Source organism: Aspergillus nidulans, chromosome I (genome assembly GCF_000011425.1).
Source record: "Aspergillus nidulans FGSC A4 chromosome I".
In the NCBI taxonomy this organism is placed as follows: Eukaryota; Fungi; Ascomycota; class Eurotiomycetes; order Eurotiales; family Aspergillaceae; genus Aspergillus; species Aspergillus nidulans.
Window position 1 is genome coordinate 463,151 of NC_066257.1, and position 20,579 is coordinate 483,729.

Here is a 20,579-nt window from a genome sequence, read left to right on the forward strand (position 1 = left end):
CCCAGGTCCCTTTGGGATTAGTGTATTTACTCCTACAAGTATGAGTTATACCTACCCCAGCTTACGTACTTTTTCGGTACACAATTGGGGAAAATTCAGGAGATAATGCAGGTAAAAAGCCAAATTGATGGCTTGAAGAGATATCAAAGTACCCAAGATCAAAGCCCTATTCACATCGAAGATGCACGCCATCCCACCACCGCAACGCCGAAGAATATGCGCTCCATCCCGGTCTAAAACAAAGAAACGCTACCGACATACCATAAAAGAAAGAAAGAGAGGACCACGAAGGAGCAGCTAATCACTATCATCCTTTGGCCGACGACCGCCACGCTTTCGTTTTGGCTGCTCATTCTGATCGCTGCCGTCATCTTCATGCTTGCGCCCCGTCGGTTGATCTGGAACCTTAGCAATAATATCTGCCAGGAAATCTAATACTTCATCCTTCGCAACGGCTTGCTTAAGATGCGACGCGGTTACACGTTTCGAGTTCCGATCTTTGGCTTCTTTAGCGGCTTTCGTAACCAGTGAAATCATGAAAAGTTCAAGTGCTTTGGCTGTATTCAACATGTTAGCATGATCTCCCAGATTACAGGGTTGAACGGGCTGATACGTACAGACAGCAATAGGTGTCACTTGCGCAACCTTGCCTACATCCTCATCCGCCTGCATAATGCGCTTGATGCGCGCCACAGGAAATTTGGTTTTCACCTCAATTCCAGCCGCCGGATCCAGTTTCGGGTGCTCTACGGGCTCTGAGGGTTGTTCTGGCTTGACTGGCTCCTGGTATAGTGGCTCCTCGTATTTGGGCTCCTCATACTTCATTTCAGGCGCAGGCGCAGGCGCGACTTCAACAGCGCGGGACAAGCGGGAGGATCGGCGAGCCATATCGGCGTCAAAGCTGTGGTCGGGGTACGGGGGAATGTATTGCTGCAAAGCTCTGGCGGACGCGACGGGCGGCTGTTGATAGTGCGGGGTGAAGAAGGGCGAGGCGTCGTAGGATGTGCGATGTGCGAGCGGGTTTCCGAATTGGTAGACGGGGGAGGGGATCGCGGGTTGGAAGGTAGAAAGGTCGGGAGAACGTGGGCGATAGGAGTTGTCTTGCTCTGTCATTGCTGACAAAACGGTCTCAGCAACTGGCAATGGTATAGTATAGTTATAATAGAATAGTAGAGTGATGGATGGAGTATGCAGTATGTATAGAGCGTAGCGTCGGCGCGTCGACACCGGGCGGATAGGGCAACGAGGAGTGCGCTTTAGGAAGACGGGGGAGAAAGAGGACGCGTAGTTACCTCTGCAGAAATTCAATTGAGATCTGAGCTAAAAGAATCAAGCTGGCCGCGACATCAGTCGTGTCCTGTAGAATAGTAGACGAGTCGTTGTTGATGGCCCAAGCTCTGGTGCGTGGGCCCAAGAGAGACGGGGCGTGGCAGTTTAGCCAAAAAAGAGATTCAAGTTCTTTGCTCCGGGCGGCGGGGGGCGGCGTTTTAGCCCTTTTAACCCTGTCTTGCCGCGCTAATTTTAAACAAAAAATCATTTAGATCAAAATCATTTTCTCGATCCTGGGACGGATTCCTGATGTACCTGCTTACTTAATTTCTCCTTTCTGAGTCCATCTAATATGATTTCACACACTCCCTCACTCTATCAACCTCATCCCCTCCAGCCACTATTTCACTCTTGGGCTGCAAATCTCGTCTCTCTTTCCCTCCCACCCTCGCAGCATCACATGTAACTAATGACTCTACCGCCCGCTCTTCTTGCCACATCAACCAAACAGTCATCTTCGACGGTCACAGCCCTTATTGGCCTCGCGGCGCGTGATCCAGCCTTTCACGCCTTTTGATGATGCAAGTAATACAAATTCCAATCAAATAATATATATCTTTGTGATCTGTCTTATTGCTTGTTTACTGTTATTTTATGTTTACTGTTATTTTATGTTTACTTATATGTTATTTGTGTTTACCTATCTTTTCCCCCTTCATCCTACGGACGCTGCATGACGATACCAGAGCCCAGAGATGTAGAGGAGCCTCAGGCAGGCTGAAACCATCCACGTCGTGGATTGGTATCGCCTGCTGCGGGGATCCATCTTACATGTACATCGGTGAGGGACCAAATTACTTGATCTAATCTGATCGCGTCCTGGACGAATCTTGCAACCTCTTCTTGAGTCGTTCCCCTTGTCCAAGCTAAAGCCCTGAACATAGATCACGCACTATGCCTACCCGGGCAATGGAAAATGAGATCCGGTATGGGTCGGCTGGATTGTTCTCGCCGTTAGCCTTGCCCCGGCTATGTCACTCTGACATGCACGTTCTCGAAGCTCAGGACTCAGCCTAAACTGCATTCAGCCTTGCATTAGCCCTTCAAGGGCAAGAGGCTAGGCACCAAAATCAGTAAATAATCTCCTAGACAAGCTCCTTAAGTACTTGTATTCGTAAGTTCGTAAGACGTTCCAGTACCGGAGGAATTTTGTTCCGTTCCGGCTCCGCCTCCACTCCGACGCCAAACGGTTGCGACAGATTCTCAGGTTCTCAAGTCCTCATCAAAGACTCGTGTGACGCTGTTGGATATGGACTGATGGTTGACTAAAGTCATGTCGCGTTCTGTTGCCTCTCCGGCCTGTCTTTTCCTGTTATAATCACAACTCAATCGAGTTTGCTTCCTTGCTGCTTGCGTGTAGCTAGTCTTCCCAATGGCGGCGGCCGCTCAGCCTTCGGGCTTAATGGACATTGCAAGGTGAGCCCTAGCGCAGAGCTTCATTACGTTGCGCTATACACTGATGCGTTTTCTTGGGTTCCAGCTCCTTAACGCAAGATGAGATTCCTTTCAAATTGCGCTGCGCCATCTGCAACAAGCTTGCCTTGAATGCCTTCCGTCTTCCCTGCTGTGATCAAGCAATCTGTGAGAATTGTAAGCGTCCTCCTACGATTCTATTGCGTATGTGGTTCTTACGCGAACTACAGGCCAGGCATCACTTCCGGATACATGCCCTGTTTGCGCACACACCCCCATCTCGTCCGATCTTTGCAAGCCGAACAAAGCCCTCCGAACCACTTTGAAGGCTTTCCTTCGCACGGAAGAAAAGAAACGCGAGAAGGAGCGACAGGAGCGACAGGAAGCACAGCCTGCCCCTTCGGGTACGGCTGCGCCTGCGGATGAAGCTTTGGTCAGACAAGAATCTCAGCAAGACTCGAATGTCGTTGAGGAAACCCCTGCAAATGGGCCGTTGCCGAATGCTGGCGAAGACTCGTCAGCAGCACAACCCGTTGATACTGCATCCGCAGCAGCCGAAGCCGACGCTGCTGGCGAGGAACAGATCGGGACCAATGGAGTCTCCCAGGTAGTGAGCTTCCTTCTCCGTGCAAATTCTATCGCGCAGACCTGACGAAGGGAATCCTTTAGGATGAACATTCTGAAACAGTTGCTCCAGATGCAGCGGATCAAGCGCTTGATGTGGCACAAAAGAACGCTGACGGAGATAATATCGAGAGTAGCGAGTCTACTGAACAACCTGATCAGGACTCCCAAAATGCTATGCCAGGATCTGGCTTTCCCAACCCCATGGGATTCAACATGAACCCAGGGATGTTTCCGAATATGGCGTGGGGTACGAACCCCATGGCTCAGTTTATGGGCGGTGGAATGATGGGGTTTCCCAATCCTATGGGTATGTCGACAGAGACTTACGCCCAGATATGAGTTTTGTAGGCTAACGAGAATCTCACAGGAATGGCCGCCATGGGCATGGACCCGATGGCCGCGAGTCAGGGCATGTTTGGAGGCTACGGGATGAACATGAATGGCATGAGCAATGGCATGAATATGGGAATGAATTTCAACGCTGGGCAGGGGATGTACGGTGGTTGGGACGGCTCACAGAACAATATGTGGAATGGAAGCCAAGATAAATTCAATCCAAATGCTTTCGCGAATGGTATGGGCGCGCAAATCGGGGACCCCTCTGGCTTTGGCGGATATAATATGTCTCAACCCAACGGAGTTCATCCTCAAATGCAGCAGCAGCAGTTTTCTAACCAAGAGCTCCAGAATGGCTATTATGGCCCCGGCAATTACCGGGGTCGTGGCCGTGGTTACTTTCCCGGCGGCCGTGGTCGTGGCGGTTATGTTGGTCATATGCAACCTAATTTCCCCCATAATGTTAACTCTGCAGCTCTTCAAGATAATACCTCTAGCGCGGACCAACCCATGCCCTCACAGACTGAGGAAGGCGCAACGGATTCAACGGCTACTGGAGACAATGTTCCTTCAGATGGGAAGAAGGCGGAAGACGGACCAAACACTGCCGATGCTTCTTCCGGGAACCAGGCCTTAAACCAAGTGGAGACCAATGGTGGTAATGTCGAGTCTGTACCTGGAGCTGATGGCCATCCAGACCAAGCTATGAACGCAGAGAACCAACTTCAGGGTATTCCCACCGTTGATAGTCTTAACGAACCCTATAACGTTGGAGCCACTGCGGCGCCAACTTACATGTACCAAGGGTTCGGTAGAGGTGGCGGTTATATGCGAGGCGGCTTCCATGGTCGTGGCGGCAGCTTTGGTGGGCAGCAGCAATTTATGCCAGCGCCCAATATGCAGCCGCGAGGACCTGGTGTTGAGGGTGCTCCAGCTGCGCCTAGAGCAATGAGACAAGGGCTTCCAAATACCAGCGTATTTCGTCAAAGGAATTTTCACTTAGTCGGACGTGTCCCTAACCAGCCTAGTAAAGGCCCTGAAGTTTCACAGACGTAAGTATTTCTCAGAGTTGCATGTCTATTAACAAGAACTAACGGACATCTTTGCAGCCCGCACGCCGAACCAACCTCGGAAGACCAGCGTCCTCAGTCGTCATCTCGGTCTATCTCCAGAGCAAGGTCGAGGTCGAGGTCGAAGCCTAGGAGCAGGTCTCGATCTCGATCCCGTGTACCATCCCGCTCGAGCAGCCGTCGACGGTATCGTCCGAGGTCTCGAAGCGTTGAAGACGACGCAACTGACTACGATCGCCCGCGAGAGCGTCGAAGAAGGCCCCATCACGATGAGAGAGATAGGACTGCAGAAGATGAGCGCCGCTCCAGATCTCCTTCTATCGATTCTCACAGGTCATCACTCAGAGATAAGGAACGAGACCGGCGTCGAGCCCGTCGGTCCCGTCGGTCTCATCGTCGACGCAGCCGGAGTCGCAGCGCAAGTGGTGATCGCAACGGTGATAGTCGAGACACTGATCGTTTCGCCGAAGAGCGAAGCAGCTCCAAACCCCGAAGTCGAAATGCAGACACTTTAGACACCCATCGATCAGGGAAGGACCGTTCAAGCCGACGCGAGGAGGACCGAGAAAGGGACAGGGACTCCCGTCGGCGTGATCGTGAACGTGACCGCGACCGCGACCGCGACCGCGATCGTGACCGGGACCGGGACAGGATCCGAGAAAAAGAGAGAGAGCGCGATCGGGACCGGGAACGTCCTCGAGAGCGAGACCGAGATCGAGAGCGAGACCGAAAACGATCTCGGCGCGACCGGTCCGAATCCGCAGCTGACAGTGATTATCACTCACGTAAAGCAAAACGAGGACGTGAAGACGACGCTCGCACCTCCACCAGCAATAGAGACCGTCCAAAAGACACAAGGGAGAAGACTCTTCTGACAAACCCACCTGAACCTGAGAAAGATCCTCATACCTTAGAGCGCGAAGCCCGCAACCGCGAGCGTCTGCTCAAGGAACAACAGCGCCGCGAAGCGATGCAAGCTGATCGGGATGCTGGCAAATCCAGCCGCCGACGCGACAGTCGACAGGAGCGAGCTGGGCGTCGCCTTAACTACAAGTACGATGATGAGACCGATGCCGCACGGGCTGCGAGAGTTGAAAGAGAGCGGGAGGCTGGTCGATGGGAATAAGGCTCAACGTTCTACGTACTCCTCACACCTCTCAAGCTCCATTCACGTTTTTCTAGAGAAAGGCCCGATAATGTGTACTACCATTGCAGCCCCAAATATAGAGACGCTATAGGTCACTGTGCTTCATCGACGAAAATGGCCCTGGCAAAGCAATGTTCTTATAATGGACCATGGATAGAACAGATATTGAAAGATGAGAAAGCTTTAGCTCCAAGTGATGAGTGGCAATATAAATGGTTGCAATAAAATCTTTCTTTTATGAAAGTAATCAAGCCCTAATATGTACTTAGTGCTTAAAAAGACGCGTTAACAATAACTTGAAAGGCCATTGAAATCCGAACAAGGGATGAAGTAGCTGAGTCAACTTAAATATCTGAATTGTGGATACGCAATAACTCAAGTCAAAAAGAGCGTCTACCATATCTACTAACATAGTCCAGTACCAATGAAGAATCCAGAATAAGGATGCAAAGTCTAGTCCCAGATTGCGGATGCTTCTCTTCTCGTATCTGGACATAATAAGATGAGGAAAGATCCATGCGGGCTGGTTGGTTAGGCTAGAAGATCCGCGAGGGCGCGAAGTCGGAGATCATTCAAAGCAAGAAGTACGGACGGACATAGCAGGGAGAGCAAGCGAGAAAGGTGGCAAGTGAGCAAAGTAAGCCAGTAAGTTTGTGGACAAAATATATGTAGATAGTAAGTAGTATTGTAAAGTACAAAGAACCGGAAACAATGCCATTCGCAATACCAAAGCGAGGTATCAGACGCAAGGCTAGCCCAGCTTAGCCTTGAGAGACTCGATCTCGGCGGTGAGGTTCTGCACCTGCAGGGCCTGGGACGCGATAGTCTTTGTTTGTTCGGCGATGAGGTCCTTGATTGCGCTGATTTCGCGCTGGACGGCGTCAGCGGGGACAGAGCTGGCGCCGGCGGCGGTAGAACCGGTGGTGCTTGCGGGAGACGATGTGGGCTGAGCGTTGAAGGTGCTTTGAGCAGGAGACTGAGAACGGTCGGCCGGAGCGGGAGAAGCCTGGGCGGAAAGGTTAGAACTTTGCGGGGTTCAATCAGGTTTGGTGGGTGAGTGGCTTACCGAGACTGGGGATGATATTTTAGCGGAGTTTTCCTTTTGCAGGAAGGGGCTGTCCTTGACAGTTGGTGACGAGGTGCCCGGGGAACGGGTAGCGCGTTCGATTGGCTTCGAGGGCTCATCAAAGCTGGACTCCTCTGCGGGCTCAGCTTCTTCATCGTCTGCAAACTTGTTGACCATGGCAGCCATAGAGGCACCCTGCTCTTTCATGGAGGGTGCTGGCTTGACCACGGGAGTGGTTTCGGGAGCGGATTCAGTGGTCTTCACTTGCGGGGCGGGCTTCGCTTCTGGTTCAGACTTGGGTTCAGGCTTGGACTCAGTGCCCAAGTTAGAGGTGGGCTTGTCCTGGATACCGGTAACCTCCTTCAAGCCCTGGCCGTCGTAAAGGCTGCCCATAGAGATTTTGGGGGGAATTGCTTCCTTGCCGCCAAACCACTCCGAGGCACTCATGGCAGGCTTCAAGCCGACGGTAGGAGGATAGATGTCGTCCTGGAATGTCTCGGCCCTACGAGGAACAATGAAAGAGATGGGCTCAATGTAGGTATCGTTGACGGTCTTGAAGGCGCGGGTAACCTCATTCTCGTGCATGTTCACACCACGCTTGGGCATAAAGGCGATACCGCGTTGGGGGTCTGCGGACTTGTATTCCGAGAGGTACTCAAACTTGTCATTCTCCAGCTCAAAGTATCGGATGTTGCCGTCACCCCTGCCAGCCAAGTACAGGCACTGGGTGCCATCATCCCAGAACGGCATACATACACCAGAGATGGAGTCGAGGGTCTTAAAACCATCAATCGGCAGTTGAGGGGAGCGGATATCCCAGAGCGCAAGCTGGCGATCACTCATCTTGGAGAAACCAGTGGTTGCGAACCTGTCGCGTTCACCCAGCCATACCGAGCGACTGTTCTTTGCTCCTGTATGTCCTTGCCCTTCGTGCGCAGGTCGTTCTTGACGCACGTCCCAGACGCGCAGCTTCTTGTCGCGAGAAGTTGTAACAAGAAGCGAGCCATTTGCGCTCCATGATTGCGACTGCACAATGTCGCCAACGTTCAATGTCAACTTGGATGCACCAGCCTCAATATCCCAAATCTTCACTGTATAGTCTCCGGATGCCGTCGCAAGGATGTTTTCAGCCGCGGGGTTGAAGAGCACGTGCCCGACCTTCCTGTGACAGATGTGAGACTGTTGATCGCAAACAGGCTTATGTATCGACACTTACTTCGGGTGGCCACTGAGCTTTCCAACTGGCGCAACATCTTGGATATCATCGGCGTCTACATCAGGGGATAGCGTGAACCCCTCAGGGACCCGCCAGAGGAAGACCTACAGAACATTTAGTCCGGCCGGCGCGTAACTAATTAGTACACTATACAACCATACCCTGCCATCATCGGAACCGGATGCGATCAAATCATCGTTGAAAGGGTTCCTAAATACGTTGGCTTATTCTGAAACTTGCGACAAGAGTAGTATGGTCACTGCTTACCAGTCCGTATCCAAAACGACCGCGGTGTGACCACGAAACAGGGGTATCCGCTCGGGCAATTTGCCTCGTTCTTCTAAGGGAATAACGGCGAAAGCACCTCCACCACCAGCTTCCCAGTTCACAGACAGATATTTGGGATTTGCCTGGATTTGTTAGGCGGCTTGAAAGTGGCGAACGGACGAGCGGCGGCAGTCACGAACCTTAACAAGGTTGGTATCCCAGGCATTCCGAGAGACACGTAGGTTATCATAGCATTGCTCCTATCCAATTGTAAGCATTATTCAAGTTTCTGGTCGTATTCAAGGATATAAGCACCTTTCGTGTCGGTCGTCCGAAGACGTGGCCTGCTACCTGTCAGATTGCGGGCAACAGGAGAGAGAGATAAGACTCACGATACTTGGATGAACGCACGAAACGGCCAGACATGATGCTGGGTATCAAGGAACCAAAACAAGGCTCAAAAAAAAACCAATGCAGAAAGAAAGGGAGGGAAACTGAAATGGGGGAGAGGGATGAATCCAGGAGGCTTGCTCCAGCTTAAGGGTGATAGCAATTAATAGCACCGTTGTTAATTACCGGGGCCGGCAAGGCTGATGTCGGCCTAGCACCGCCACCTGGACCAGATAAAGGTCAACGATGTTCCATATAATATCTTGGGGATTAAACAAGAGCTCAAGATGTCTTCTCCCCAGAAATATGATGCACAGATCTGTCAAATACTGTACTCGATATAGAGGCATAACCGGGGAATATTGAAATGTTGTGACAATGTTACCGCTAGTCCCTGAATAGTATAGTTCTGCCCCGCCAATGCATGGCTGAGTCAGCTAAGCTTGTTTACCGCCTTCGTCGCTGGAGAAACCGAAGCAAACTACTCCCTAAAGCGGTTTCACCAACAATCAATCCATAATAATGCAGCCAGTCAATTGAAACCAACCCGCCTTCAAAGATAGCTCCCCCACTCACTGACCACGCAGCTCGGCTGCTGACACGCTGCATTGCGTTGATTTGTTTATCGTCGTCCTTGCATAACCTCGACCTCACATCATTCGCATACCGCACAGTCGTCGGTGAAGAGGCCATCATGGAGAATGTCAGTTCGGTACTTGCTGTCATCGCACCACGAGACCAGGTCTCCCCTAATACTATTAGCCAGGTACAATCGAGAATGCAGGGATCGCGCATCCCCGGACTCAAAGAGATGAACCCATCAGGGACAAATGCTCGCTCAAGGCTGCCGCAGCCAGGCGCAATTGCGAACAAACCCACTGCAGTGCCTCGTGAGTAGCCAACAACTCCGCGCGAGGACAATAACCTGACAGGAGAAGAACTGGCCCGTACGAGGAGCACTACGGAAAGCACAAGGATAGGCGCAGGTCCCCCGTCCGCAGCACGGTCCGTCAATGGAGCTACAAAAGCCCATACCCGCGCCAACTCGTACGCAAATTCCTCCACCCTGACCCGATCAGCTTCGGCCGCTTCACGACCCAGAGGGCCCCTTTCATCGTCGACCAGCGGCCGACCCAAGACTTCAATGAGCACCTCCCGGCGGCCGAACGGACACGCCCTTCCACGACCGGCAACATCCCTAGATACGCATCAGGAGGAGCGCAGCTATGGAGGACTTGGAAAACGTAAGGGTATGCACACATCTCCCCTCTTGATATTTTCACCTGTGTCCCCTATCACAGTGCTGTCGCCATGGCATTTCCCTTTTGGTTCCCTGAAGGCGAGACCCGCCCCACGGCCAGACCCGTCTCCCCTGCTGCAGCCTTACCTGGAGCCCTTTCATGGCGAAAAGCCACTGTGCTCTTTCATGAATGCCTTGATATTGGACCCGTTCCCTGGTGAAATTATTAGTCCTAACATGTTTTCTAAACATGACAGAAACCCCAGTCTCAGCCCGTCGAAAATACCCGTCCCCATACCCGCACTTATTTCCCCGTCTAGCCCCCCAAAACAACCAAACTACCCCCTGAGAAAAAAACGGCCCCCGTCCCCAGAATTCCTCACGAAAGAAACAACGACCAAGTCTTTTAACATTTCTATAGGCGGCGAGTGGGATCAAGATGAGCGGGAACAGAATCTGGAGAGTCTTTTTGAGACCTTCGTATCTCGTATTAGCCAACAAGGGCAGGAGAGCTCAGGCCTCAAGGATGCGCTCGAAGTTTACAAATCAAGAGGTAGGTGATCACGAGGTTGGGCGAGAATAGTGCTCACACGGTTTGATTACAGTTGGTGAGCTTGAAGAAGCAAAGAGCGAACAGACGGAACAGAACATACGCCTCAAGGTGGAACTGGATGTCAGCAAATCACGCCTCGCGGAGGCAGAGGATGCCCTGAAAAATGCCCAGCGAGATCATGAAATCGCGATAGATGAGCTCATGTCTCGGCAGCGCGCGGAGTGTGAATCTGTGAGATATGAGAGCCAGAAGAGCTTAGACGCCCTTAAGGCACAACACGAATCCGAACTTAAGGAGCTAAGAAGACAATTTGAACGTGAGCTGGAAGATGAGAAATGTGCGCGGGTCCGGGAATTGAACCAGCTTCACTCAAAGACTGCTCTCGACGCCCAGCTATCGCAGATCGAACTTGATAAGACAATAAAGGAACTCGCGGCAACTCGGGAGGATCTCCAATCGCTGCGGACCGAACTCGATCGGGAACGAAAGAACACCAATAACCTCAGACAGAACCTGGATACCGCCGCTTCTAACAGCGTTACATTGGAGTCCACCATTAGTGCGCTTAAGGCAAGGATCGAGTTCCTAGAGTCAGGAAGGGAAGAACAATCTGAAGCTTTTGAACGGTTGAACCAGCAAATGATGGATGCTATGGCGGAGACCAATGCAGCCAAAGAGAAACTCAGAAGGGAAGAAACACTCCGGCGCAAATTACACAATCAGGTGCAGGAGCTCAAGGGCAACATCCGCGTATTCTGCCGTGTCCGACCTACGTTAGAAAATGAAGGTGCATCGGACGCGGCTCAATTCACATATCCGGACGAGGGTGAAGACTCCAAAGAAATCAATATTATCGGACCAGAGGAGAAGAGCAGTTTTGGAACAGTGACGAGGAAGAACCACAATTTCTCCTTTGACCATGTCTTCGGGCCGTCAGCCCAAAACAGCGATGTTTTCGACGAAATCAGCCAGCTTGTGCAAAGTGCCCTCGATGGGTACAATGTTTGTATTTTCTGCTACGGTCAGACTGGTAGCGGCAAGACTCACACAATGTCCTCGCTAGACGGCATGATTCCCAGGGCAGTACATCAAATTTACGAGACAGCCACGAGCCTCGAGGAAAAGGGCTGGAGATACACAATGGAAGGCAACTTTGTGGAAGTTTACAATGAAAATTTGAACGACCTTTTGGGTAAAGCCGAGGAGTTGGACAAGAAGAAGCTTGAAATCCGACACGACATGCAGAGGGGCAAGACGACCATCACGGACGCCACCACTGTGCAACTCGAATCGCCAGAGATGGTCGAATCTCTTCTCAAAAGAGCGGCAGCCAACCGATCAGTAGCGGCTACGAAGGCGAACGAACGCTCCTCCCGCTCCCACTCAATCTTCATTCTCAAATTGATCGGAGAAAACTATATAACCGGTGAACGCAGTGAAGGAACCTTGAACTTGGTAGACTTGGCCGGTTCTGAGAGATTAAGCCACAGCGGTGCGACAGGAGACCGACTGAAGGAAACGCAAAATATCAACCGCAGTCTAAGCTGCCTGGGGGATGTAATTGCAGCTTTGGGACAGGGCAAGAAAGATGGCCATATCCCATACCGAAACAGCAAGGTACGCTCCTTTGTACAAACTACCGTCGTTCATTCTAACATAACTATAGTTGACATATCTACTCCAATTCTCGCTGGGTGGGAATTCGAAGACTCTCATGTTTGTCATGGTCAGCCCATTACAAGCCCATCTCTCCGAGACTTTGACGAGTCTAAAATTCGCCACGAAGGTACACAACACTCACATTGGAACCGCGAAGAAACAGACCCGTGTCCGTGATGTTTAGACTCCAGTCACTTATACCTATATCCACTTTTGATTCCTTTGCTTTATTGCGTCTTGGCCGCTATGACCCTGGCCCTTTTTGATGTTTGGTGTCTTGGGCGTATCGTTCTCCTTCCCCTCGTTTTCTCTGTCTTTTGGAGATGTTGCCCTCATCACCCTTTTATCCTTGCGGGTTACTTCGTTTATACACAAGCGCGCAGTACACTACACTACTGTGCTTTGCCGTTGTGTATGGGTTGATCTGGTTTGGTTTGGTGGATGGATTGCGGTTTGGATTTAGCTTGATGATAGTTACCTGGTTAAATTAGTAGTGCCTGCTGAACAGTCAATGAGTACAAAGCTGCTTTGTTATCTAAGAATTAAAAAGACTAAGCATTTCATCTAGTATATATTATAGTGGCGTGCAAGTGTGGTTCTCAAGGAGTGCTAGGAAAATATATTTCAAGCGGTTTGTGGAACGCGCTCAGTCTGGCCCTGAGTACCTACAAACATGGCCATCGATAATTTAGTTGCATTAGCTGGATAATATATCGGGTTTGTCAATACTAGTAGAAAATCACGGATATTCCAGTGCTAGAATTGATTTACGCTGTAAGTACCTTTTGAAAGACCTTACAATAATCAACGGTGATGCAGATGGTATATACATTTTGGTCCATCTATATTGACCTCAAGCAATCAATCACAACTCTATCTCTCAAGACCCTGATCAGACGCCTCATCCGTCGACCAATTGCCACTCTCGTTGCCACCTTCACCTTCGTTCACACTTACTCCCGCACTGCCACCAATACTGACCTTGGTCCTGGACAATGCCGACCCTGTCGCAGACAGCGCATCCAGGAAGTCCCCCAGCAACCGATTCAACTCCGCAGTCGTTGCAGCTTCTCCAGCGCCATCCATCAGAACTTCAAGGCGTGGTGGGACGAGGTCCGGAAATTTGATAGGGGACATTCCTTCTATCGAGGAAGGGATGTGTAAAGTGGTAGGGTTGTAGCGTGCTGTGTGGAGGGGCTCGAAGCTGGTTCCATGTCCTGATTCGGAGTCTGTGCTTGTAGGTGCGACTCCGATCCCGGGAAAGGCGCGCATACGTTGATCTTTGTGGGGGATGGCGGTGGGGAAGGGCTCCGAGTAGGACGTTTGCATCTGCATTGGCGTTGATGTTTGGGGATATGCAGGGGGCGCAGTGGTGGTGATGTTATTTTGCCAGACGGATGTTGTGTCTTCTTCCTCGTCTGGACCTGGGCCTTCTATTATTGAAGAGTGTGAGTAGCGGTTGTATCCAACGGATGTGAGGAGTTCGGGGTACTCGTTGTTTAGGAACTGTTGCTGCTGCTTGGATTGTGGGCTACCCTCCGGGGGCGAGGGAGGGCGATCGAAGCGAAAGGGGTCGTAGTCTGTATCTGAGCTTGCAGAAACATTTGACTGAACCGATGCAGATGTCGACGGGCGGGAGATGTCCCTATCACTGTCGCCCGGTTCACCGATACTGCTGAACCTTGCATCGCTGGCCTTGAGCGTGTCATGGCGGCTGGGCTCCCCGTCTTCTTCTGCGGAAGAACTGTTTCGAGGACTAACGTGGTCGTCGTCTGTAGATGTGGTCATCACAGGGAACGTCCACTCCATTGTGGCTCGTTTTTCGGCCGGGGCGAATGTCAGGGGCTGCGTTAGAGAGTCGCGCGCAATACGTTCAGGCTCGGATTCAGACCCAGCCTCTGCACCCGAGTCAACCTCCGAAACGGACTCTGACTCTGGCTCTTCCGTGGGAGCCGTCATGAAGGATGGGAATTTCCAGTCCATGGTGGGTGGCCGCGGCCCGGTGCGAGGTTGAAAAGTTTCTTGTATATCCACGCTGCTTCGCACTTCACTACTCGAGGACCGTGACCGGCCTTCGTTAAAGCTGCGGTTTCGTCCGCTAGATCTATTAGCGCGAATGGTATCTGCATCAGCAAGCTGGAATGGCTGGGCGGTTGTGGCGCCAGCGGCATAGTGGGAAGAATCAAAGGAGGGAATGTCAATATCGATGAATGTCGATGTGACCGAGGAGCGGTCAGTGTCGGTGCGAAGAGGAAGATCAGATACAGGGGCCTTTTGCTCAATAGGCACAAAGTCGTTTTTCGTCTCGTATTTGTAGCTGGGCTTTTCTTCGTCAAAGAGGCCTTCCATGGCTGCAGCACCTCGGCGCACTCTTTCGTCAAAATTGGCTTTGTCTTGCTCTGTCATCTCAGTCTCTGCCGGCTCGTCGGCCGGTTCCTGCTGTGGCTGACCGGTCGTGTCCTTGATCTCCTGCTCTAGCTCAGCTAGTGAAGCCGCCAATTGATCAAGGTCAATAACGGAGAATCTTCTCTCAAAGTCATCCGTCGTGCTGAAATTCCAATCCTCATCAATATCTGATTCAACATCTGGCACTTCCGCTGCTGCAGCTCCGCCAGGATGAAATAGAGAAATGCGTTGGCCCCCGCGCTGGGACCATTGGTAGTATATGCGGACGAGCTCGCTCAGGGATGATGTTGGGTACTCTTCCTCGGAATTCGCAATATAGGGGTGTAATAAAATATCCGCCATTGATGGTCGGGTAACCGGATCTGAGTTCAAAGCATATGCTACTAGATCTCTCAAACCCTCAGGGTATTCACCGCCATCTGCTAGTTGTGGTGTTTTTCTGTTCAACTGTCTGCCAATCTGCATTCTCTCTCGAAGATTTGCGTTTGGCGGGTTTCCTGTAGCAAGTTCAAACAGTGTACAACCGTATGCCCAAACGTCAACCTGAGGTTGTCAGTGACAATATATGACGAGTATCAATGTACGTACCTCGCTACTGTACTGATGATCCTGCTTGGCAGTGAACATTTCTGGAGGCATCCAGTGGGGTGTACCGATCCAGGTCGATCGTTTATCCATTTGTGACTGGAGAACACCAGCAACACCAAAGTCACATATTTGTAGTCTTCCTTCCTCATGAATAAGGACATTGGCAGCTAGTATCTGAGTTAGCAAGAGTTTACACCAAATCATGTAACATAGCGTTTACACCTTTAATATCTCTATGGATGATGCCCGCATCGTGTATAGCACGTAATCCAGCAGCCAGCTCACGAGCTACCGGGATAGCAAACCTCTCCTCGAGTCGATCACCAGTTGCTCGCATCTGAACATTCAGCAACAGTTCACAAGTCCAAGTTTGAGCAACCTACCAAAGTCCTAACACTACCACCTGGGCAATACTCGCAAACCAACCAGAGCTGTGAATGAATAGACACCGCCTCTATGATTTCATTGATATTCTTCGCCCCAGCATCCTTGACCTGCTTCATCACCTTCGTTTCATGTATGAAATCCTTAATCGACTCATCCTTGAAATCGCGCACCGATTTATAATCTAATGAGTCGATATCAAGAACCTTGATAGCAACGACTTCTCGAGACGGAAGCTGGTGGCCTTTGTACACACGACCGTAGGCGCCCTTACCAATGAGCTCTTCGAACTCATACGGGGGCGTCTCTGTCTTCGCCCGGCGACACATCTCACGGACGGCAGCACCTTGCTCTCGTGCTAGCCGAATGGCCTCTGCTTTGTGCTTCGTGATTGCGGCCACGGCTGACGTCGGGTCCAGAAAACGTGAGGTACGAGGAGCATCCATGGTGGTGTTATGAAATGAACTTTATACCTGACTTTGATGGTTTGGAAGGATTGACGCTGGCAATTCGAGAGCAAGAAGAGCCGGGCTGAACGCTGCAGCCCTCCTTCCACGCTTTGAAGGAAAGCTGAGTGCAACTCAACTAGATCCGTGATAGAATCCAAAATAGTCCACTAAGCCAAGAGCTCGCCGGCCGACGTAATGAAGCTTTCGACTCTTTAGATGCTAGAGCTTTGCAAACCTGACAGTGATGCTTCGTATGCCCAAGCCCACTAACGCCACGACTCTACCTTGTCGTAAGAACAGTTGAACTCGCAACTTTCAAAGTAACCAGTCGTCAAGGCCACGTTTTACCGCTTTGAATTTCAATGCCAACCATCTACCGGCCACAAGGGTAAAAATCGGGTTTCGAACTCGATACCGGTGTTCTGATGACATTTAGTTCTCCTCGGCCAATTGTTCAGGGCATTATCCCTTGATCTTCTAATATCAATTGCTGTAGTGCAAAACTGTTTCTGAGAGCTGGAACAAGGTAAGAGTATAAAACAAGCCAGCTCCATGGCTGGTCAGTGGCAGGTTGAAGGTCGGAATCCTGCCAAGAATCCCTTACACCGCACTAATTTAGCGCCCGGTAGAGCAGAGACCACAGTAAGCCACGACCCAGGAGGTAGATCAACAGCCAACAGTCAATTGTAACTGTGCTACGAGAACTTAAAGACTTTTTCCAAGAACGGATAGGAGAGTATCTCGAATCTTAGGCAACAATATACCATAAAACATGAAACATGACCATGAAACTGGACATCTTGCACAGAGATTACCACGCTATACAGAGTAGGTGCTTAGTCGAGAACATTGGCAGCTAATTCAAGGAGGAAAATCTATCCCACTAGTACCGGTACCTACTAGCTTGCGATCTATATTTCAAGTTGAAAGCATTTGTAGTTCGGAGACGCTTATCGAAATCTGTATAAATGTCTATAGCTTGAACTCAACCCGGAGCGCATCACCAAATCTCCTGATCGCCTCTGTGATATTCTCCTCACTGGCAGCCGCGAATGTAGCACGGAAGAAAAGCTTGTCTTCGCTTGCTCCAGCGGCCTTGAACCAGCTTCCACGCGACACAAGGACGCCGTTGTTGATAGCGGCATGGAAAAGAGCCTCTTCGATGGAGTCGCGAGTCTTACCAGATGTGAGTTCAGGGTGCTTCTTCCAGTCCACTTGAATCCAGTGCTGTGGCGACATCTTAGTATTGTTCTCAATTGAAGAGCGGCAAGGATATAAACTTACGAACATGCCCGCTGCAGGGGCGATCCAGCTAGCAATCTCCTGAGGAAGATGCTTCTCGCATGCTTGAACCATAATATTTCTGCGGTTGGTGTATTGCATGCGCAGGTTGATAAGCCAATCGAAGTACCCAAGGTGTCCCCAGTGCTCATCCAACAGCTTGAAGAGCATCAGCTGGGAGATACCGCTCGGATGCTGGGCGGAAACTTCGGTGTTTCGAAGAAAGCGTTCAATGACCTGCTCAGAGCCGACGACCCAGCCGGTACGCGAGCCAGGGGCCAGGACTTTGGAGAATGACTCAACACGAAGAACACGGCCATCGACATCAATGCTCAGATATGAAGGAATAAGGGACTTGACAAATTCTTCGTGGTTCGCAGGAGGCGGCACTGGCGCACTATCGGCTCCTGTGTACGGCTGCATTTGCAAGAAGTAGTACGGCTCGTCCTCAATGATATAAATGTTGTGCTTCTGAGCGACTTTGTAGATCTCCTTTCGCCGTTCTGCGGATTGCGTAGCGCCTGTGGGGTTCTGGCCGGTCGGGATGGTATAGAGAACGAAAGGCTTCCGAGCACCGCGGACTTTCTCATCCCAGTTGCTCAGGACATCATCCAGGTCTCCAGGCAGAAGTCCTTGTTCGTCCATCTTAACGGGGGCAACGTTGACTCCCTGGGGAAGGGCGGTTTCTTGGGCGCTAGAGAAAGTATACTCTTCCATCAGAAGGTAATCACCCCTTTCACAGAACAACCGGAGAGCTGTATCCCAGGCATAGGTACTTCCGGCAGTCAAAGCGCATTGCCAGTCAGAGTATGGGGGGTTATGAATGAGCTGCTCATATTAGCACTTTCCCTGTACGACATAAGTACTGTTTCCAACGCACCTCGGTATGTTCCGTCACAAATCGGAGCAGCTGAGGGGATCCAGTCGATTGCCCGTAGTTCAGAGAAACCTCAAGATCGTACAGGCTCTTGCCCTCACGAATATCATGTTTTCCGGCGACCAAAGTAGTGCCGGACTGTCGCGTTGCTTCGGGGGAAAAGCCAGGCGGGGTAGGCACTTTGAAAGAGAGTTCTTCGAACGGGAAGTATTCTGGGGAGGGCAGCCCGCCACCCAAGGAAATAAGGCCTTCAATAAAATAACGTTAGGCCCGAAGCATATGCGACGTGGTCTAGGGCTTTCTTACCTGGGTTTTTCAAAAACTTCGCCGCTCCTTTTAATGTCGAGGTCTTTCGTGACTTAGCTTCAAGAGTGAAGAAATCTGGAGCGCATTCCGTCAGCAACGAAAAACCAGAACCAATGTCCTAATAACATACTGTCCCATCTCTTCGCCTTTGGTTTGGTGTAACAGGCCTGTCATATCCACAAGTCAGCCCCAGAATTTATGAGCGGCTGCAAGCACTGCGGGCTCACCGGACTCTTGAACATATCACTACTGGTAGCAGGAGCAACCCCAGCAGGCATTGGGGCGCTCTTCGCCCTCACAGCAGCAATTCCATCGACAGTCAACGGCTTAGGAGCGCCAATGCCGTTGGTATCCATGTCCAAAGCTGCCGGCGGAGACATCGCAGTGCTCTCGATCAGATCTCAATGTGAAGGCCGAGGTAATGTAACGGTGATGGGACAGAGGTTGTCTCCAGAATCTCCCTTAGCCCTAAATAGTGTTTAGGTACAATAATGCTCAAGTAGTAGTGACAGCAGCACTTGTCAAAGGCTAAGTTGAGTCACGATCTTTTTCGTTTTCGGCCTTGGGTGGATCGGTTCCGACGGAATGTTTAAGAGGGACACCGCGGTTGACCGCCATCTTTAAATCGGGCTTTGCGGAGCGCAGTAGCAAAGGTGTTCTGAAAGAAGAATGACGAGACTCCTTGAACAGTTTCCGTTATCTAATTGGAGTCGGCACGGCGAGCTTTGGTTCGTCGCCCTTTTCATGAACATGTCACTTGGATCGTCGAAGGGCGTAGTCTAGTAAAGAACCAGTGGGTGGTTGGACGAGCTCCTCTTGTTTCGGCGTATGCGTATTCTAGATTGAGGCTCCCTTAGTCTTTCAGTACCGGTAGATAAATAGGAGCATCTGCACCATATCAGGGCGAATCTAAGCAGCAGATGAATTTATATACTATATGTTCTCTACTTAACTACCTGAAAAATAATGCAGCTTGTCATTGATAGTCAGGGAGGCTTCCCAATACCCACCTGCAAGAAATACGTGAAATGAGATTACCCCGAGCTAACCCCGCCCACGCATAGATAAGGATAGATAAGGCTACCGCCGGCATCGGATTCGTAAGTATTGCCGGACCTTATCTCCTGGATTCAGTCATCTGACATTCTTTTGGCGGAGGACGACCTCGGAGGTTGTCAAAGCCACCCCTCACCTCCTACAAAATCAGCCTCTCTACCTGCTTCATATTATAAGGTACTGCTGGACCCAAACTCTTGCTATCTCGAAGATGGAAGACTGCATGCCAATATGAAAGCCGCTTCCAAGTTCTGGGGAAGCGCCATGGCGTCTCCGCGTCAACATTACTGCTTTGGATAGACGAAGACAAGTCTAAGCACAAGGAATTCATGATGATCGCCTGCCTCAACGCCGAAACAACTTGCACATCACCGAATCTTGGTAGATTATGACTCTAAATATCAGCGGTGAACCCTCTCTTCGTCCATCGCCCGGTATATATTGTCTATCGTGCCATTGTGCTAGGATTTTAGCCGTTACCATCTGAATTAACTGCTCTAAGATGCAGACAAACAGCGGCAGCAGCAGCAGCTTTAAGGACCTGACCGAGTGAAATTCAGGGGCAGTACGGCGCATAAAACAATCAACCCCCTTCAAATTCGGCAATGATCACAGTCCAGACCGCTTGATATCAGCTCTTGTCGGCCATCTGCTCTTCTTATCGACTATCCGTCCACGCTCTGCAGGAGATGGAATCAGCAACAGATCTGGCCATCTCGCCGACCATGAGCGCTTGGGTACGCCAACGAGGCGGCTCTGCAGGCAGCGCACCTAAGCGCAACGGCTTTCAAACTGTACCAACCGGCCTGTCGTCCAATGCCTGATCCTCGTCTCAGGATCACTGCAAGTCAGTACTATGCAGCTATTCTCATGCCCGAGTTATACTACCCGAGTCCTGATCCCCGGCAAGAAGGTCGCG

At 50.9% G+C, this 20,579-nt stretch overlaps 6 protein-coding genes across 6 annotated transcripts, besides 1 other annotated feature; 2 read left to right on the forward strand and 4 right to left on the reverse strand.

The window, feature by feature from the left end:
* Nucleotides 1–20,579: part of a sequence feature (contig 1.107 303..444822(-1)) that runs on past both edges of the window.
* Nucleotides 109–1,113, reverse strand: nctA (negative cofactor 2 transcription regulator complex subunit BUR6; the record flags this gene model as incomplete). The annotated part of the gene is made up of 2 exons (XM_050611225.1): nt 109–557; nt 618–1,113. 2 exons carry the CDS (start codon nt 1,111–1,113, stop codon nt 298–300), a joined length of 756 nt encoding a protein of 251 aa, XP_050466933.1. The 3' UTR covers nt 109–297.
* Nucleotides 2,702–5,901, forward strand: ANIA_06342 (uncharacterized protein; the record flags this gene model as incomplete). The annotated part of the gene is made up of 6 exons (XM_658854.1): nt 2,702–2,745; nt 2,810–2,919; nt 2,973–3,352; nt 3,412–3,676; nt 3,737–4,757; nt 4,815–5,901. 6 exons carry the CDS (start codon nt 2,702–2,704, stop codon nt 5,899–5,901), a joined length of 2,907 nt encoding a protein of 968 aa, XP_663946.1.
* Nucleotides 6,674–8,966, reverse strand: ANIA_06341 (coronin; the record flags this gene model as incomplete). Its single annotated transcript, XM_050611231.1, has 8 exons — nt 8,864–8,966; nt 8,787–8,815; nt 8,672–8,731; nt 8,472–8,614; nt 8,366–8,414; nt 8,205–8,308; nt 6,989–8,150; nt 6,674–6,928 (listed from the first exon to the last, which is right to left on the reverse strand). Exons 1-8 carry the CDS (start codon nt 8,895–8,897, stop codon nt 6,674–6,676), a joined length of 1,836 nt encoding a protein of 611 aa, XP_050466934.1. The 5' UTR covers nt 8,898–8,966.
* ANIA_06340 (C-terminal motor domain-containing kinesin klpA) lies at nt 9,393–12,845 on the forward strand. The gene is made up of 6 exons (XM_658852.2): nt 9,393–9,564; nt 9,628–9,751; nt 9,800–10,105; nt 10,523–10,654; nt 10,707–12,271; nt 12,321–12,845. Exons 1-6 carry the CDS (start codon nt 9,556–9,558, stop codon nt 12,495–12,497), a joined length of 2,313 nt encoding a protein of 770 aa, XP_663944.2. The 5' UTR covers nt 9,393–9,555; the 3' UTR covers nt 12,498–12,845.
* On the reverse strand, nt 12,938–16,137 carry ANIA_06339 (protein pod6; the record flags this gene model as incomplete). Its single annotated transcript, XM_658851.1, has 6 exons — nt 12,938–12,978; nt 13,113–13,155; nt 13,271–15,262; nt 15,308–15,474; nt 15,530–15,644; nt 15,691–16,137. The coding sequence occupies 6 exons, from the start codon at nt 16,135–16,137 to the stop codon at nt 12,938–12,940; spliced, it is 2,805 nt and encodes a 934-aa protein (XP_663943.1).
* On the reverse strand, nt 17,003–19,082 carry ANIA_06338 (aminotransferase-like domain-containing protein). The gene is made up of 6 exons (XM_658850.2): nt 18,832–19,082; nt 18,735–18,771; nt 18,605–18,679; nt 18,302–18,546; nt 17,425–18,249; nt 17,003–17,367 (listed from the first exon to the last, which is right to left on the reverse strand). Exons 1-6 carry the CDS (start codon nt 18,982–18,984, stop codon nt 17,113–17,115), a joined length of 1,590 nt encoding a protein of 529 aa, XP_663942.1. The 5' UTR covers nt 18,985–19,082; the 3' UTR covers nt 17,003–17,112.

Coding starts and splice junctions, on each gene's coding strand:
- ANIA_06340 (XM_658852.2), top strand. Junction 9,752..9,799: donor CAAACCCACTGCAGTGCCTC/GTGAGTAGCCAA, acceptor TGACAGGAGAAG/AACTGGCCCGTACGAGGAGC. Junction 10,106..10,522: donor CTATGGAGGACTTGGAAAAC/GTAAGGGTATGC, acceptor ACATTTCTATAG/GCGGCGAGTGGGATCAAGAT.
- ANIA_06338 (XM_658850.2), bottom strand. CDS start 18,984: ATGTCTCCGCCGGCAGCTTTGGACATGGATACCAACGGCATTGGCGCT. Junction 18,250..18,301: donor TTGTGACGGAACATACCGAG/GTGCGTTGGAAA, acceptor TAATATGAGCAG/CTCATTCATAACCCCCCATA. Junction 17,368..17,424: donor CCCCTGCAGCGGGCATGTTC/GTAAGTTTATAT, acceptor ATGTCGCCACAG/CACTGGATTCAAGTGGACTG.